We start from the raw sequence: 20,249 nt of genomic DNA on the forward strand, positions 1-20,249 counted from the left end.
TGATTACGTAACGCCTATTGTTGGTGATTCCTGATGCCCCCTCTCAAAGAAGCAATGAATCTATTTGAAGAAAATATAGTTTTTTCTTTAATTTAGAGTTAATTTAAAAAGTATGGTTTCAACATTTTTTTTTCTCACCGGCACATTGCAGAGATGAGCCGTCAAGTAAAATTGAGTTTTATAATGAACACAATGTCTTAACTATATTTATTATGTTAAAATCTCAATTAAAATTATTCATAAGTAAACTACTTGATAGAACTATTGCATAATACCTTAGAGAACAACTGTTGCGGGGGCAGACGGCAGAAGAATCAATCCCAATTTTATAATTTATTCCAAGTTGAATATAATTATTAAATTCCTTAAAATACATATAACATTAATAATTGATTAATTTTATAATTCAGTGCTTACTTCTAGTGATTGAACTCCAATTTCCCACGCAACTATTTCACTTCTGACTATGCAAACAAATTTATTTTCGTTTATCGCTTTGTTCGCAAACGTCAGTCAATAATTTACAGTGGCGTGTGGAGGGATGCTGATATTGTTGCACGGGTTGTCGTCGTGGCGCGCGTAACAACAACTAAATTAAAAAAAAGGATCAAATTCTACTCAAATAAAATAACAAACAGTAAGTCAATCGCTTTGAGGCATGATTCTAAATAAATCAGAGGATGTGCGGAAATCATAAAAAAAATTAAAAACACAGCTTAATACCAACAATCTGCAAAATGTCCGCAACTAAACTAATAAATCGAAGAGCCTCAAATTAAGATGTTGGGATTTGGGCTGCTGCCAGAAATCATTTAAAATCATAACTAAATAGATGGTGTTTGATGATGATGATGATGATATTCGTAGTAATTAAGCTTACAATAACACAGTTCGACAAAAAAAAGTCGATCTGAATGCACAGAGACTGGACACCCCGGGCTTGAAAGTATAAAAATAAACAAACATAATGGCGTTTTCAGAATGTTCGTGTCTGCCCCAGGTCAATTTTAAAATAAACTTGAACATTCTGCATTTTTTATTTAAAAATCTAATCTAACCAATAACCCGAAACAGTGGTTTATATTCAGGACAGCAGAATTCATGTGCCATATTATGTTTTAAACTTGAAATTCAATATGACGAGTTGTACTAAGATTTTCCCCCCCTTTTTTGTACCCTCTCTATTTTTAAAGTATTGCAAATGATAAAATATTTGATATAAATGGTTTAAATAAGCGATTTGAGTGATACTGCAATCCACCAACTATCTCTCCAGAAATATCGTTGTTCATAAACAACCCCTTTACCATACTGTGGAACCGTCCATAAATTGCGTGTTCATTTTAGGGAGGGGTCTATTCAAAGGTTACGGTTCATGTAAATAAAAATAAAAATTTGAAGATAATGAATAAAATGATAATGAATTTAAAATCTAACAGGCCAACGAACTTTTCACTTAGGGATCATGCACAAATTACGTCACGCTCCAAGGGGGGGGGGGGAAGGGGTCAAGCCTAGCGTGACAAGCCTTACAAAATTTTCGGAGGACTCATACAAAAAACGTGACAAAGAGGGGGGAGGGGGTCAAAAAAGTTGGAATTTACCGTGACATAATTTGTGTACCATCCCTTATTGCATTTTATTTTATCATAAATTATCATCTTTACTTCATTTATCATATACATATGAACAGCGCTATGACAATACTTCATTTGGTCACAATAGATGCCTTTTAATTGTTATTGGACATTTAAGCATTTTCACAAATATCAAAAATATACATTTTCAAAACGAATTTATTTATTGTTCACGGAGGTCTACAATTCCTTGAGATAACAGTAACGTTTATTTGCAGCTACATTATCTTCTGCTTTATTTCTTGAACATCACCTTTTTATGCTTTTGCTACAATGTAAATTAGAATTTCGGATTAAGAAAAATAAAATGGAATATATATTTCATAATATTTTTTAGTTACCTTTTTTCTACATGTATTGAACAACGAAATATTTTGTTTTGGTTGGTGATTTTCTTTTATGTTCTTCTGAATATTTTTGTCGATCTAATCCCCATCAATATGTTCCCATTGCATTAACGTTATATTTCGTTTAAACCGTTGTTCGATGTCCTTAAAATCTTGATGTGGTCACTTACCCTAAACAACTTCCAAGGTTTGAAGGAAATCTTGCAAGATGACAAATCAAAGAATGCATTTTCAATGTAACATTAATGTCTAGTTTTTTATAGCTAGCATTTTTTATAGCACTGGTTCATTATCTGGGTACTCATCAAAAGAAGGACGTGATGGCCATGCTGTTTCATTATCCCCATCATTTCTCCTGTCCCATAGGCAAACAAAACATGAAAGCTTTGGATTACCCTTTCAGCTCCATGAGAATATTGATCAGCTTGAAATCTGCAATTATTTTCCATTTAAAATCAGGGTAATTAATCAAATACAAAAGGTCTTGCAGCACGTTATATTTCTTTTTATGTAAGTGTAAGTGTAAGCCACTGGAATACTGGAGTAAACATTTCCATTGTGCAGTAACAAGGCTTTTAAAGACGATACACTTCCGTCTATAAAAAGACGCCCTTCAGTTGGATCGTGTTCGACCTCGAAAAGTTCAAACAGCTGGCGTAGATTCCTTAAATATGTTATTCCGGTGTGTTCATCGAACGTTGAGCGGTAATCATCGACCTTCGACCTATTTAAAAAAGCCAAGTGGTTTATGCATAGCCCCTTGATCTAAAATTCGATATTGCAAACATGAAACATAATAGCCTGCAAGGGCCATTCATAAACCACGTGGTTATATTTTTGGTATTTATCATCGCCTTTCAAGTGATCAACTCTTCAAATTTTTATTTTTATTAATACGAATCGGAACCTTTGAAAAGACCTCCCTCCCTTAAAATGAACAACCAAATTCATGGACGGCTGCATAGTACGGTCAAGGGGCTATTCATAATCCACGATATTTCCGGAGATATAGCTGGTGGATTACAGTATTACTATAATCTCATATTTCAATCATTTATATCAAATATTCCATCATTTGCGATACTTTAAAAATAGGGAGGCTACAAAAAAGGGGAGGGGGTCCATTCAAATTTTAGTACAACTCTTCATATTGAATTTCAAGTTTAAAACATAATGTGGCGCATGAATTATGCTGTCCTGAAAATAAATCCCTGTGTCGGGTTATTGATTAGATTAGATTTTTCAATAAAAAATGCAAAATGTTCAAGTATATTTTAAAAATGATCTGGGGCAGACACGAACATTCTGAAAACGCCATTATTTTTGTTTTTTTTTTCATACTTTCAAGCCCGGGGTGTCCGGTCTCTGCACATTTCAGATCGACACGAACAGTGTAATAATAACTCACTAATAAAAAGGAAACTTCCAGAGCCGTCGGTGCCAAAAGTAGGATCATGGTATCAAACAACATGGGTGCTAAATGCATGATTTGCGAAGGTTCTGCTCACGCCAAGGACGTCTGTCCTGTAAGGAAGATACCAAAAAGTTTGTATACGTAAATTTTGGGAGGCAACAATAAGTCTAACTTTTGGAATTGCCCTTCGCGTAAACGAATCGTTGAGGCTTGTACCAGGCAGACGAGCGTAACATTTTTGCAGCCGGGATTCCCCAAGCAGAATCTCAACAATTCTCATTATTAGTCAATAATCGCTTGCTTTATAATCACACCCATCAAGTGAATTATAATCATGCTCATTCACAAGTTAATTTTGTTACCATAGGAGACGAGAGGGTATTGGATCTTACAAATGGCAGGATCAAATATTTACTTACGTAATATTTAAATCAAGCGTCTGTACATATAAACAAATTTTTACGTTATTTTGTCGGTACGATGAAGAAGGCATGAACTTCACACTCGGCTACCAATAGCTATTGATCCTTATAAAGTTTGTTATAAAGTGAATATGCATCATTCAATAATTTTACTTTGATGCTGACTTGGACATCTTGTACCCAACCCATTTCTACAACGTGCACATACGGGATTGCCAACATAGATTTCACAACCCGCATTTACCTGATCACAACGCGAATTACATTTCCAAGCACGTTCGAAAACGGCACAAACGCTGCGGTGAATGCAAAACAAGAAACACAACATTTGTGCTAACACGGCGCACACAATATTTTGACATTTTCTAATTTGCTATTCCGTCGCGTCTAATTAAATCTGCCGATGTTTGAAGAAGCATGGACGCGTCGTGCCGGTGCCGGGGTCGGAAGTAAATCATTGGCCGCCGCGCCGGTCAGGCGCTAGTACCTCAACAACTCGAGCCCGCATCTAGGCGAGACCTGCTGCTGGATCAGGTTCAGGAGAAGGTGTTAACCCCACGAGCTGTCACCTTACCCGAAAAAGGCGCGCTGCTTACATGCGAGAAAAAGTTTATGCTCCAAAAGTGAAATGGGAATCAGTGGAACCCCTGTTGGTTTCGGCGCACGTCATGATTACGCGCCTAACTAATTTGGCTTATGTCAGCATATGTGTAAATTGGTTTGTATCCACAGGATGGAACATGGTCATGTACGAATATAGCCGGGGATCAACTATTAAAATTAATACATTATACAATACTGTTAACATTAGGAATGTTGTGAAACGGTCCCATATTAACTGTAACTAATATGATTTATAACATAGCGAAAACATGTTAGTTTTGGCAGCATGACATTTACGTCAATACCAAATGGGTATTGCATTTATCTCATGCATACAAATTTTCGATATCCCTTGTGAGTGATTATCCCCAAAATCTTTTCAAATACTGTGATAGGAAAATTGGGAACGATCGTTGACACGTTTTTCCATTTTCTTCCAATAATATTTGACCCATCATATTTACTTGATTCTGTGTGTTATCACAGAGAAAAATGTTGTAAAAACAACTAATCTTCGCTTCATTTCTACTCAGCTAGTCTCAGGCGGAGGATCTAGCCTACTCCGACTCTATGGTGGTCGGTTAGGTGCTGAGGTCAGTCCGCTCGAATGCTCGAGCTACTCGGCTTAGTCCCCGACGGAGCACCTAGCCTACTCAGATCCCGGCCCGACACCCTCGTCTTCTCGCCATTTCTGTTGCAGCGACGATATGAAATGCGTTATCGCACTGTTCACCGCGTGCCATGTACTTGCGTGTTGACACATTTTCTGCACGATGTTGTCGGGGTTTAAATCTCCGTCGCTGCTTCCGAGCACTTCGTTCCGCACTTCGGCGTATCTTGGACAGTCAAAAACTACATGTCGCGGTGTCATCTCGATGTTTAGGTAGTCTGAGCATGGTGGCGACACTGCGTGGCCGAAACTATGGAGATACATCCATGACCTGATAGGAACTGTGTCAAGTAGAAGTTCATCTCTCTATGCTTCCTATTCATCTACATTGACAGGTATGGGATGAGTTGGTGGGTCCTTCTTCCTTTCTCCGCGCAGTCCCACTAGTGCTGCCACCACGCCATAGATCCGACTCTGGTCATTTTCCGTTCGCCAAAGTGATGGAAATGGGGATCATACCGGCTATAATGCATTCAGCATCTGATGATATCGTTCTAGGGTAGGTGTACCAGTTATGGACATAGTGGTTCCCTATTTCGCCATACGGGATTACTTGAATGTTTTCACATTTTGAAAGATTTTTTGTGTTGTAGTAGTAAGATTTAAGATATATCTTTATGTTTAAACATTCAAAAAGATTTAAAATGTGAAAGTCATCGAAATTTCCTGTATGTCCAATTAGGGAACCACTATGGCCATAACTGGTACACTTTCCCTATATGCACTCGCGACTCGCTCTGTAATCAGTCGAAACGCTCTGTTAAGCTTTTCGCGGTTCCGCTTTGTTTCCATTGTCTTGCCCCAAGCAGGCCGGTGAGCGGACGCCTCGTATTTCTGCTTGGACTCTATTGCGTTCATTGCCTTCTTAGACTTTTTGCATGCGACATCATCGTGGGTGTTAAAATTCAGCCGATCGTCGGCTGCCAGGTGCTTCGGTACAATCACGTTCCTTCCGACGTTGACCTCCATCGGCTGAACCGCCTTAGAGTTTCTGACTAGCAGTACCTCTATTTTGTGGTGAGCTATCTGCAGTTTGACCCCGCTCATCCAGTCCTCGATTGCGTAAATTGTTTCCATCACCGACATCACCACTTCTTCCAGCGTCTCGCCCATTACCGTTAGAGTGACACGTCATCCGCAAAACCAACTATCTTCACCTTCCTGGGTAGCCGCAGTATCTAGACTCCGTCGTACATCCCGTTTCAAAGAGCTGGGCCGGGAATGGAACCTTGAGGGACGACCGCTAGCACTTGCAATTTACTCTGCCCTTCATGTGTTTCGTACACCACGATTCTGCTCTGGGAGTAGCTCTTCAGATCATGCACAGATAGTCGAGAACCTGCATTTTGTGCAGTGCTGTGGCGATCATCTAGCAGCTGGCGCAGTATCTATATCCTCTTTGTTTCTGCTTCGACGCCTTTTCAGTACACTCGAGTACTGTTCGAATTGCGTCTACCGTCGATAAGGCTTTGCGGAACCAAATCTGCATTTGCGACAACCTGCGTACACTTCGTCAGCCTGTTAAGGATGATTCTTTCCAGGAGTTTTCCGAGCAAATCCAGCAGGTAAATGGCAAATGTAAAAATTCACAGCAGAATGATAGAAAGGCAGATAGAAAATAGTTCTTAATAGAGTAAATCGCCAAATGTTGAACGGTTGATAGATGTTTTTATATTATTCGATTTTTATGGAAATTCTGATAGAAAGGTTGCTAAAAAAAATCATTCAACACCGTAGACGATTGTTTAACATTATTTCTGTTACATTTTTGTCACTGTTATGTCCATTTTGAAATAAAAAAAATATATTTAAAAAGATAGTTCTATACCCAATTGTTGAACACATACATAACCCATCTTATCCTAATGTTGAACGATTGTCGCTAAATGTTTACTCCCGCATTCATTCAACTTGCAAGTTCGCGCTCCTCGTCGGTTGTGAGGACAGGGTTAGGTCCGCGAAGCACTTTCCCTGACCACTCTGGGCTGAGACGGAAGTGAATCGTCCCCTTCGGCACTCCATAGACTTTAGCGGCTTCTCCTAATGTACATTATTTTCGACATTGCAGCATCAATCACGAGATTAAGGTTATACTATTCGGAGCCGATGCGTAATTTCAATCATTATGTAAACAAACAAACGGTGATGGCATTAATGCCATAGTGAAGATAGTGAAATTCGAATTTAGCCAGGATTTAGCCAGGGATGCAATTAATTATACTTTACTGAATCGCGTTTTTCACCATTGCAACAGACACCATTATAGGATTTTTAAATAATAATTATTCAACAGATATTTAAAGCAATAAACAATTCTTTATTGTGTAATGCAATACAGGTCGGACTCGATTATCCGGAGACTCGATTACCCGGGGACTCGATTATCCGGGATTCGATTATCCGGAATTTTAGACTCGATTATCCGGAATTTGTTTTTTGATGTTCTTGTTTTTCAATTTTTATGCATAAATCTGAGATAATTTGGTATTGCAATATACAATATGAATGGATTTGCAGTTTTGAACGTATTAATAAAAAGGGGGGGTTAGAAAAAGTGGTTTTTTGTGTATGCTGGTCAATTTTTGTTTCTTGTAGAGACCCCTACTGTTCCTAGAAATCAATTCGGGGGAATGTACTATTCATAGGAATGGCATTCTGGGGAATGGATTTCTGAGGAATGTCCCATTCTGGGAATTGGAATTCTGGAGAACATCCTTCTGGGGTTTGACTTTCTCGGAAATGTCATTCAACCAAATGCGGTTGTATGACATTTTCCAGAAAGCCGCTTGCAAGAATCAATTTGCCAGAATGGACCATTCCCCAGAAAGTCATTCCCCATAAAGACCATTCCCCAGAAAATAATATTACTTAATTACTAAGCTTCATATAGCAATACTTAGTCGTGTGAAATCCTTCAAATTATTAGGATTTTCAGCATACAATGTTTAATGAAACAAAAAATAATTGTTTCGTAAGATTTTCACCTTTTTGTATACTAAAATGTTTTAACAAACTATGGTATCATAGGCTTTCGAGCTTTTCACAGTTTCCGAAAAACTAAATTTTGTTTTCAATGATATGATGATCATCTTTCAGATTTTCTTACAACACCCATTAGAGGCATTTCTATTTTCAACATTCTATTGAAGATTTTCCCTTCTTTGAGTATTCATCTGTTCTTTAGAACTAATTTATACAAGGGTATATTTGCTTCATAGTTCTTTATTTCATTGACTTTTCTTCTTAATTGTACTGAAAAATTGTTGAAAGTTATATCAACAAATTCTGTCATCTCATTTTTCAGTAACTACAATGATTAAAAATATTTATTGAAAGATAGGTGGAAGCCATATTCAAAGTGAGTTGATTATGAAATTTTTTAACCATGGCTTTCATATGATTTTTAATCTTTAATAGCCCGAGTGATTCTAAAAAAATCCTTCATTACCCATTTGTTTCGTACAGCAATTGACTGAAGATAAAAAATTACGGCCAGAGGTTTCCACCATGGATCATGCCCACGTGGCAGGATCATGCCCACGAGACAGCCCTCCAAAGGATTTCTGAATATCTCTGGTACCAGATAGTTGAAACTTACAATCAGGGAAGAAATGAAAATTGAGCATCTTAAAACTATCTTAAAACAAAAACATACGTGGTCAAATTATTTTCAAGAGTACAAAAGTTTAACGTTATTTTTTGAATAATGAGTTCAGATATATGAACGAAATGACGTTTAGCTGATTTTTTTTTTCTTCATTTGAGTCTTATGCTGATAAAATAATTATTGGCACCAAACTGATCATATTTCAAATATTATTTTCCCTTATTTCAATCTAATACCCATTCGTCTAAAAGTATTTGTGCCTTACATTTTAGCTCTATTTTCTCAAATCAGTTATGTAGCGAAAAATGGAAATCTGAAGACAGTTCTGCCATACATATTTCACGTTGTTGCATAAAATTGTACGCGATATATTGTAACAAAATATACTAAATAACATAGATCGAAGAATTACGTTGTTTTATACTTGCTATCATATTACAATGATTGAAATATGATTTGAAGCAACATCCACGACGCGAATGATTAGTTGCAGAAGTGATTTCAAAGTTCAATTCAGTTTTCACAGTAGCCATGCAGTGCTAGGAGTCCACTCTTCTGAATGAAATTATATGAAAGTTGGTTATACAATGTTCGTGCTATAAGTACAAATAGGGAGCTATTTATTTATCCTATTTCTAGTGCTACTTGTTTCATGTTTCATTCTGGGGAATGGCTTTCTGGCGAATGGTACATTCTGGAAAATGGATTTCTGGCAAAAATCATTGTGGCAAATTGATTCTGGCAAATGTCATACTATCCAAATCCCGTTTTGAATGTTTGCGACTACTTTTTGATAAACTTCCTAGTTTAATCATTATGGACTACCCTAGTTTTCATTAGGACTGGTGGATGTGTATGAATGCAGTTACGCAAGCCCAAAGTTTGAACTAGTTCCGAGAGCATGTCACCTTTTACCATACATTTCTTCCTTGGGCAATTAAAATACGATTCCCAGCTATAACTCAAACACACACTCGATAGTTTCAGCACCAAAGTTCATTGCTCGGTATTGTCACCCCGCAAAATCAAATTGAAAGGGAAACCAACCACGGCGGACATAGTTCCAGTAGTGCACAGTGAATGTAGATATCCACAAAACCTATTCCGGTGGTTGTTCGGTTATGAGTTTTGAATTATGAAACACCGTTGATTGGAGAGTTCGATCCCTATCCCCTTCGTCATCTCCCAAGTCGTGAACTCGAGAGCTCCAAACGAATCTCTGATCGCATGGCAAAGCGGTCGCTTTTATACGTAGCCAGCAGAAGTGGAGTGTTTTATTATGAGTAATTATACCTTTCTCCGGTGGAAGATTGCGGAAATCACTGCCATATGAGTAAAACAGTTCGCTTTACTAATGTTGAGTGGAATGGTCCAGGTGGGTCTTGGAGTCAACTAAGCTCCACTCCGGCTCCGCGTTGGGATATCCCATGGTGGTGAAGGGTTACTTTCGTGCTTGTTCGATATGGTGTGTACACAGTTTCGCGATTGAGATTGATGATTGATGACCTGCACCGTCGACGGGTTATGACCGAAGGTGACAATAAAAATGGTGAAGTGGTGAACTATGTGAACCGAATGAGATTGAAAGCGATTATGTTTTGAACGGATTGTGTAATCGAAATTATTTGATTCGAGAAAACGGATTGTGGGTGAAACCGAGAATGTGATCCACATTATTGTTGTATTCGAGAAAGCACATTGATTCAAATCGTCTGCCTTAGAACAAATAACAGCATTCGAATATATTTAAAACATTTCTCGTCAAGCTTGACGACTTCGAGAAATCCATACTATGCTCGAAGGAGCATAATAAGCATTGCTCAATGGAGCGTGAAAATAAATTCGAGACGTAAATTGACTCCGGAGCCCAACCTTTTCTCTCCATTACATCAACGATACTCGTGAGAAGAATTCGCATCGCGTTCGCTTGATTCTATGTTGCATCAGACGGTAGGTAGGTGTGTATCGCGCACATCTAAGTTATTTTGCTCGGGCTTTGCAGCAGCAACAGCGTAACTTAGCGACCTCTTCAAGAAGTGAATCGCTCTAAAGTGTTGTAACCGAAATGCAGCGAGGGCAATGAACCAACTCAATGTCTGAGATCGGGTTCGATGTGTTGATCATACGATAGTGATAGATAATTTATAAATTGACATTTCAATGCGTTTTCGGTAACTTACGAATTTGTTTCGCGTAAACAATAGATAAATTCATTATTTTTGGAAATCATTTGAACATTAATTTACAGTTTAGAAAATCATAGTAAGTTTATTTTTCAGTCTGTAATTCTTATTTTAGTTAGTATTTTTCGTATTACGCAAGACTCCTTGGCTAACGATTAGTACAAAAAGCCCATCGGAAGTTGTAAATTAATCTCAATTCAACAAAGAGACTCTCAATGTTAGATGAGTCGTTTACAAAAACAGCGAGTCAATATTCAATCAATTAAACATGCACCATACTGATTTTCCGGGAATATTAAAATTTCTCGTTTTCAGTTTTTCAGTTGAATTTTGCACGCCAATATTAAGTCCATCACTCTCCAAACTCAACCTACTTCGTCAAAAACCACCTCAGCAGAAACGCTATGGTAGCTATAAAAGCGAAAGCTACTCTCATTAACGAAAACTCCACAGCAAAGCGGGTTTCAAGTAGGTCTGGATTACTTGTAATTTTCAAGAAAGGACCTCCTCAACACACAACTTCACCAGCCGCAGCGCAGCAATCGAAGTCAAGGGGTACCAGGGCAGGTCAACTTCGAAAACACCCGGGTCCGGGTCGGTCAACAGACTCGCACTCGGAGTTGGGGATCGAACTGCCCTTGCGTTGCCTTGAAATTGAACAGGTTACCTACCGTCAGGCTGCGTGAGAAACATGTTTTATTCCGAATCGCTTAGGCCGTGTGCTGTGAAGTGCACAAGTCGGCATGCGACAGACAAGAGGGAATTGTCAAGCGCAGACAAATTTATAGTCGGCATTTTTTCATATCACTCACATCAACCCCATCGAGATGAGAAATACTTGACATTTTGGCATAAGAATGCTAAGTGTGTACGAAGGTTGATTGGACCCGAAAAATATTTGTGTCTAATTTTTCAACACACTCGACCCTTAATATAATATTGGTAATAATGTACCGTGGGGTAAGTGGATACAGAACAATCAATAGTCAACATCATCTTTATGTTTAGGCAATGTGAATAATGTAATTACAACAATTTTCTGCGGATCTAGTCTCAAAACAAATGTGATGTAATTATGTATGGTAAGAACTATATTACTCACATTTTTTGTTACTAGTGCCATGTAACATATTTTGATAGTTTTAAAATAAAAAAAATCTTTATTTTGACAAAACATCATGAAAAGTAAAAGATTTTTCCACGATTTGAACCTTATATTTCTACCAACGGTCTGGTAAAAATTCTATGTGAATTTTCGCAATACATAGTAGTTCATGATAACCCGCTGTCAACGAGTAAAATCTTTTTTTTTCTGAACTATACTAAAGAATTTACTGCAGAAGATTCAACAGAAAGTCTGCGTGGATTCGTTAAACTTGTTGTCAGTTCTGTTTTGCCAGTAGTGCAGTAAGAAAATACAATCTTAACAAAACCAGTTTTTTTTTTGTATAAGAATTATCCTGCCCATAAAGTTATAACTGTCCCATATGAAAAAGTAGGCATCGGGAAAATAACGCTCAAAGTTGGAAGTTTGCCTTTTCAAACAAAAGTATTCAATTTTCTAATAAATTATGCCATATTATTTTAGCACAACCACACAGATTACTCATCAGCAAAATATATAAACTTGAACATAATTCAAGTTTTGCAGCTACTATTGGGATTCAATGTTCATATAAAGACTGTATTTTTCCACATAACTTTCAAACAAAGTGGGTATATTTTTATATGCATAGTGCAGCATATACTAAAACATGATTGTTGCAATGAAAGAAGGTGTTGGTTCGAAAATCAATAGTCAAATATACAATTAGTTTTTTTTTATAAAAACAGTAATGTCCTTATGAAATTTCTTCAAAAATAATTTCAAAATTTTTCGATGGATCTATCAGATCCTCCTGAAATTTTTATTTAACAAATTTCTAGAATTTTGATAGAATAATTCAAACGGGTTTCATTAGAAACCCTGCAAACAAACAAGAAATACTATGCACAGTTTATGTGTTTAGTTGAAAAGCAAATCTCTTAAAAATTTTGAATTTGATTTTACCAATTATTTCGTTGAAACTTCTTGCAAGGTCTTCAACCGAAATACTTTGAAGTGTGAGAAAGGTTATAATCTGACCTCTCCTGAAATTCCAGCCGAATTTGATTTGGATGTTCTGTCAAAAGAATGTCAATGAATTCCACGATATTTTCTCGTGAAGTGTGCTAGAATTTAATTCTGAAATTAATTTCTTCCTGAACTTCTACAATTATTTATATCAATAATAATACCAATAATTTCACATGATATATTGCCATGAATTTCCTTCCGATGTATAACCATAAATGCTTTTGAAAATTCCGTGATAAATCCTCGATTATTTCATCAAGAGATGTTACACCGGAAATTGTTCAAGAAATTTGATGAATAATTCTGAATTTAATGATTTGGATCTTGGATTTATTTGAAGGCTATCTCTAGAACTTTTACAGAAATATCTTATTTACATTGAATTTTTTAGGTTCTCTAGAAGTTACGTTCGAAATTCTTGCAGACACAAATAATCCATATAATGTCAAATGTTTCAAAATAAAATCATGTTTGCATACATGACATTTCTTTTCGAAAATCACTACGAGAAAACCCGTGAAGGAACTTTGTAAAAATCCAAGATGATTTTTGTAAATTTTTCTGAAGGTAAATTTTTAAAGCTACATAAATAAAAATAGAGTAGTGTTTGTATGCCACAAAATGGCTTGAGAACGGATGAACGGATTGACGAAAAATTTTCACAGGTGCACTTGACAAAGAAATGGGACGTGATAGTGCGAGGAAAAAGTTTGGGAAAGTCTTCGGAATGATCGGGAATGTATTTGAATACATAATACTTTTCCGGCAACGCAGTCTTTATTAAGATAAAACGAGGTGCTTATTTGCCCGACGTTTCGACACGGGTATTGTGTCTTCCTCAGGGGGTACTGTAATTTAATTATTGTATTTGTGTTATAAATTTTTTGTCGATGCAACTTACAATATAGTTTCCGTTTTTTATCCTATGTTTTTTTCGGACTATAACTGTCTGGTGTAGGTTTTTTTGGTACATACTAAAAGTTAAGAATCGCAACCACCTTCATCTCCCACTATCAACGAAATCATCGCCAACACGTCAGAAGTCGCTCATAGCCAACCATCACGTCAGCCTCCCACCCCGCCAGCCATCCTGCCAGCAATGCCCACACCTCCCGAAATACTCCAACTCCAACCAAATGAAACCCCAAGTAATCAGTAAGCACGATAATGCGGTACGGTAACAGCATTATATACGCATATAGGGTAATCATTTGATGCATGTCAGTTTTATATACGCATATAATGATATTATAATGCCAGAAAAGGCGAAATAGCGTGCCATTATAGTGCCAAGATATAACCGTGCTTCTCTGCACCACTAATGCTGATATAAGACTACGTGAGAAACGTCAGTTGTTTTCGCTAGGTTTTTGGGGCGAATATTTTGTGCTTTCGCGTACGCAGCCAGAGAACTTTCGTGTATGCGGCCAAGCAACTGGTATACGAGGTAAATAAATGAATGAATAAAAACGGAAACCTCTAATAGTATGCAAAAAATGTAATAAAATGATACAGATAGTACTTCTCCGTATCAGACATATTCGTTTTGGTAGTTTTCACCCTTTTGAGGACTTGCAATTGCCTCATTTTGATCCTCCTTTTTCTGATGATGAAATTCCTCATTTTGCGTCTCGAACCTGCGACACCCGTATTGTTGAGTTGTTGTCCTTCTCCTTTGCTCCTACGGCCACATAAGATGCATAGTATTGGAAAGAAAAGTGACCAATTTAAACCATCACTTTTCCCCGTCATAAAACCTGCAATTGTAGTAGTGAGAAGATTTATATTTAAATCCCTCTTACCACTATATGCACACACAAATCACGTGGTATTATATCTGTCAAAACACTGGATGGCATTTAAACATATTTAAACATAATAGGGTTTCTATGCAGCGGAAGTGCTGTTATAAGGTGTGTAAGCATTTGTGGTGCTATTGTAATGCATGTACGCATCTATGATGCTAATTAAGGGCTTATTATTAGTGCTTATGGTTACTTGGGACCTTCGTCAACAACAACATTCACCGTGCAGCATCTTCCACAGACGTCTTCCAATTGAGCAATCTCAACGCAAATTCCTCCAGGGCCATCGTTACAGTACCACAGCATCCTGAAATAACGAATAATGAAAAGATTTACCGTGCAATACCGTATATTCCTGCACTTTCGCACCGCATCATCAAAATTTTAGCTAAAGATTATCCCAACATATCAATCACAACAAAACAAAACCATACAATCAAAGATCTACACACCAAAGTAAAATACCCTGTAGCCAAAGAAGACGTTAGTAGTGTTATCTATAAGATACCATGCAGGAATTGTTATATTGGTATGACAACAAATAATTTACGTAAAAGATTAGCAGAACATCGGTCAAATATTATTAAATTGGAGAGACTGATGAACGACAACAACACAGAAACAGCTAGAGTAGCACTGATAGATACTACAACAGCGTTAATACAACACTGCGTTGAACACGATCACAGATTCGATTTAGAACATACACAAATTATCGACCATAGCTACAAACAATCCACACTTCCATTTCTGGAAAAAGCCATATTACCAACACAAATCATACAGTCAACAAACGTACAGATATAGATAGACTCAGTACCCCATATGCAGCATTATTGCACATTAAGAGTAAAAATGAACGAGACAAAAATATGAGTAAAAATCAACACGATCAAATTACGATAGAAAGTAGCATAGATGAGAGGGAATCAATTACGCCGATAGGGCACATCACACACTGAATATCTTAAAGAAAAATTGCCAGTAGTGCACAAAAAGACAGTGATTTTCGTAGCGTAAGATTTAAAAACTCAATTCCATCCAAACCTTTTTAAACTTAACGATTCTTAACTTTTAGTATGTACCAAAAAACATAGGACAAAAAACGAAAACTATATTGTAAGTTGCATCAACAAAAATTTGATAACACAAATAGCACAATAATTAAATTACAGTACCCCCTAAGGCAGTGTCGGATTTGGGCTTTTGGCGTCAAAATCCAAGATGGCCGCCAGATTTTATCACTCAAAATTATTCTCTTATTCTTCACTCGACTCGAATAAAACACCAACGATAGAAAACTTGTTTCTTTGTTGTACACAAAATGATGTTTGCATTGATTGCACTCGCCATATACGTCAAAACATAGGGTAAATACCATTGCTCACCTAGTTTCTGTAGCCTATCTTACGCAATTTTTTCTCAGCTTTCTGATGATGATCTCAGAATTAAAAACTAGCGATGCGCTAACGATGAAAAAACGATTTTTCTAACAAAATTCAAGATGGCAGCCAAATTCAGTATGGCCGCCAAAATTGTTTTAACTTTAAATGAAACCCAGACAACCAGAAATCGCATCAAACTTCACGATATAACTCGTTTATTCGTTCAAATTACATCAAACCCGCAAAACACGGTGTATGAAATCGTCAGATTGATGTGTTTCCTCGCATAAAACGCTTTTCTTATGAGTTCATTTGTACATTTTGTTTCGTCCCGTACACACGTACAAAGTAAGTCGAACCAATTCGTAGCAGCTGTCAAATCAACATTTGTTATCATAAGCTAAATCGCATAAGATTACAGGTTAGTTCGGATGGAAATTTATACACTCGTATTGCTATTATTCATCACATAATATATGCACGTATATCGCCTCCACTTTTGTACGTAGAAGACCTTTTCGCGACATCTTATGAGTGAAATTTTGTACATACAAAGCCTCCAGGTGATTTCGCTATACGTACATTTTGGTTGTCTGGGAAGCTATATCCTTTCTCTATACGATGCCACTAAGTTTGCTATGTGTTCCATGCGAAATATTAGACATGTTACGTGAAGAAATACCCAATATTTATAAAAAAAAAATGGGCTTTAGCGCAAACTGTTTAACTAGCTGGCGTACGAGGAATCCACCAATTTTAGAAAACCAAAAGGACCACCCTTAAGTTTTATCGAAAACTAGCGATCAGTGACATAAAATTGGAATTCTAACGATGGGTGCCGATGGCGGCCTGGTTTCAGCGAGAATTGCTCAATATACTACTTATTCAGTCAACTAGCTTCAAATTCTAAATCGATGGACCAACCGCATAAAGATAATCCACAACTTGAACGGTAGTTTTCGTAATTCGGGGGGTGGAAGGTGGTAATAATGAACATAAGGTTAAGAATCAATATCTGTCTCTGCTGAGACGCAACGACAGAAAATTAAGATAAAACAGTATTTTTATATTTAAACATATATTTCTCTCAATATATCTTTCTCATGTTGAACGATTATTCGAACCTCTTCGATACCAAAAAAAATGTTCCGCCATTTCAACTTGTTGTATTCCGATAATTCGAAAGTTGACCAAGAAAAAATCAGTAGCAATTCGGTGACAAATTTATCACCTGTGAGAGCGACTGAGCTTTTTCGAATCGGAAATATCTTTACCATGCCTGATCATTATCTACTTTATCCTGATTAATATGAGAGCATGTAAATTGTCAGATAATATCCGAATCACGCTTCCAAATCATTAATTTCTCACACGTTAAAATGAATCTCGCTCGCTTCTGCGAATAATACACTGAAAACAGAAGGCAGTTTGTGATATTTAGCAATTATATAAAAGCTTCAACGGCACTGCGAGGCACAGTCGCATCAACTTTCAGTGAGTGCATATACGACGGTTTGTCCTGGGAAAAATTCGTTCCTCTCAAATCGAATTCTCTGCCATGCTTCCTCACCTCATAAATCGCTCGCAGAAGGCAATTTAAATGCCAGTCTCGCAAAGCGGATAACCATAGCATTATGGCGCTGATCCCGAGGCAAACCACCGCCGCCGAAACTTATCATTGTTTTCTGCTAAAAAGGCACCTTTAAACCTGGCAAAATATTGGCTATTCTGCAACATAAACCCTACTATTTGCGAGTAATGAAAAACAATCGACTGGACCACCACGGCGATTTCGACTGCACTTTTGCCGCAGGGTCCCTTCGCATCGGGGGGATAGCGCTTCATTAAAACAATAACTGTAGTTTGGCACTTGAGAAGAAATATGTGCTTATTACAGGTTTACTTTTGAACTCATGCAGCACGTCCGCTGTTTTCCTTTTCTCAAACCGAATGATAAATAACCCATTTCTCCTTTTGCTCCAAACGAACGCCTGTCTTATTCGATGCATTTTCCTTTCTCGGTTCCTTCACCCCCAGATTTGGCTGCGATTCGGAAGATTTTGGAAAACGAAACCGGTGGCGCACTATGTCCAAGCTGTCAGATGCCGTTCGATAAGGGTAAAAAGAGGAAACTGATTGACACCTGTGGTCATGAGCGGTGCTACTCGTGCATGTTCCGGAACGAAATCTGCCCCATCTGCCACCCTGCCTCGCAACCGGATATCGACCATGGTAAGTTTTAAATCATCATTAGATACACATTCCACTAGACATACGTCAACTATAGTCACATATCCTACATTTCCCCTAATCACAATACGACATGAAGAATGAGCCGTCACTTGATACGTTTTGGCATTCAAACACAATTCTCGCATTACTTATGATCTTGCCCTAAAAGCCATTGGTAACCGAGTGTGTAGCTCGTTTTTAAGCAAATGAATGCACCAAGATAAAAACTGTCACAACTGAGAGATCGAGGAGGATCTTCTCTTCATCGTAACATGCTCAGTTACAACAAGCTACACATTTGATTACCAATGGCTTTTAGGGCGAGATCATAAATTAAACAAGAATGGTTTCCAATTACATACAGGTATCCTCGAGGATATTCAGTTGCTCCAAAATTGTCCACTGAATACACTTTCCACCATGCGTCTACAGTTGAGGAAAGAGCCATCGCTCGATATGTGTTGGTGTTAGAACACAATTGTCCCCAATGACGAACCTTCGGGGACATACGATGCCACAATAATCAAATATCTTCTTTTGGGTCTACAGTTACCCTATTCAATACAAGACGTGAAGTATGAGTTATGTTTTGATGTTAAACCCTAAATGTCTTCTATGGTAAAGATTTCCGAGGCACCTGGCGGCGTCATGTAGCGGTCTTGGATTCATTTTCAATCTACCATAGGATTATTCATGACGAACTGACATCCTTGCTGAAATCACATCATAATTATTCTACATGAGGCATGTTTAAAGATTATCACCGGTATCCTATGACCATAGTTTATCTCCGTGGGAGCACATCAAAATAACATCAGTTTACCCATCCAGTACTTCTTAAAGAAGGAAAAACGTTCAAAATTTGGCAAAGTTACAGCGTTAAGAAATTGTCCAAATTTTTGCCTATCCCAATCATTTTGACAACCTTCCTTACTTGATAAATTTACACAATTCTACTTGTGTGAAGCTCAAGTTATGACTATTTTAGAGATTGACAGTAGCTACAGTACGTGGTCGGTATTCTAATGGCTACCTCTTCTGGTTTCTAAGCAGAAGGTCCTATGGCCTTTTCACTAACAACATCCAACTTCCTGTGATCTCTGCAACACTTTTTAATAGGTATCCAGTTAGTCATCCTTTTCAACTTCTTTTGCAGGGACGAGAGCAGTACTTCCAAAACAGTGCGCCGTGGCACCGCGAGTTGAAAAAAAACTGTTATTTTTGAGAAACCTCTAATACACACTGTTACCTCACAGTCGCTGCTATCGACTTTTTGACCGATACACTTTTACGCTTGTTCACGTTTTTCAAACCTGCTTCTGATTTCTTTATCTTCTGAATGTTCAAAATTGGATGTTGAATTTTCAACCCTCGTTCATTTGATTAAAATTAAATAAATAAGTTCATGATAAAAATGTGAAGCATCTAATTTATAAAATAATTGTACCTCAAACAAAAATATGGTGGTTAAATTTGACAAAAATTAATACTCACAACATAAAAGTAGAAGAGTTTGGCACTTTGTTCATTGATTTTATAAAAATAATCAGAACCTCGATTTTCTGCTAAATAGCTCACTATCATTTGAAACATGATGATGAACAAAGATTTAGTATTGCGATTTCGAAGATAATAATTACAAAACTCTCTAATAACGACGCATTAAAAATTTAAAATGCAAATTTCATACGATTTCCAACAAAGATATTATGACATAAGATTATGTTATTTTTAAGATAGTAGTAATTAACATATATTTTCCTTTGATTTTTTCAGTTCCAATTCATCAATGAAAAAAACATCAAAGCTACAAAAAAAAATAAAACTC

At 37.2% G+C, this 20,249-nt stretch overlaps 1 protein-coding gene across 4 annotated transcripts in view; it reads left to right on the forward strand.

The window, feature by feature from the left end:
• The window catches only part of LOC5567164 (protein TANC2), a 441,714-nt gene that overhangs the window by 351,886 nt on the left and 69,579 nt on the right, over positions 1 to 20,249 (forward strand). For all 4 annotated transcript variants that reach the window (XM_021853064.1, XM_021853065.1, XM_021853067.1 and 1 more), the window contains one exon: positions 18,227 to 18,421. In XM_021853064.1, the coding sequence (XP_021708756.1) occupies positions 18,227 to 18,421 (195 nt within the window). The remainder of the gene's footprint in view (positions 1 to 18,226; positions 18,422 to 20,249) is intronic.

This window comes from Aedes aegypti, chromosome 3 (assembly GCF_002204515.2).
Source record: "Aedes aegypti strain LVP_AGWG chromosome 3, AaegL5.0 Primary Assembly, whole genome shotgun sequence".
Lineage (NCBI taxonomy): Eukaryota > Metazoa > Arthropoda > Insecta > Diptera > Culicidae > Aedes > Aedes aegypti.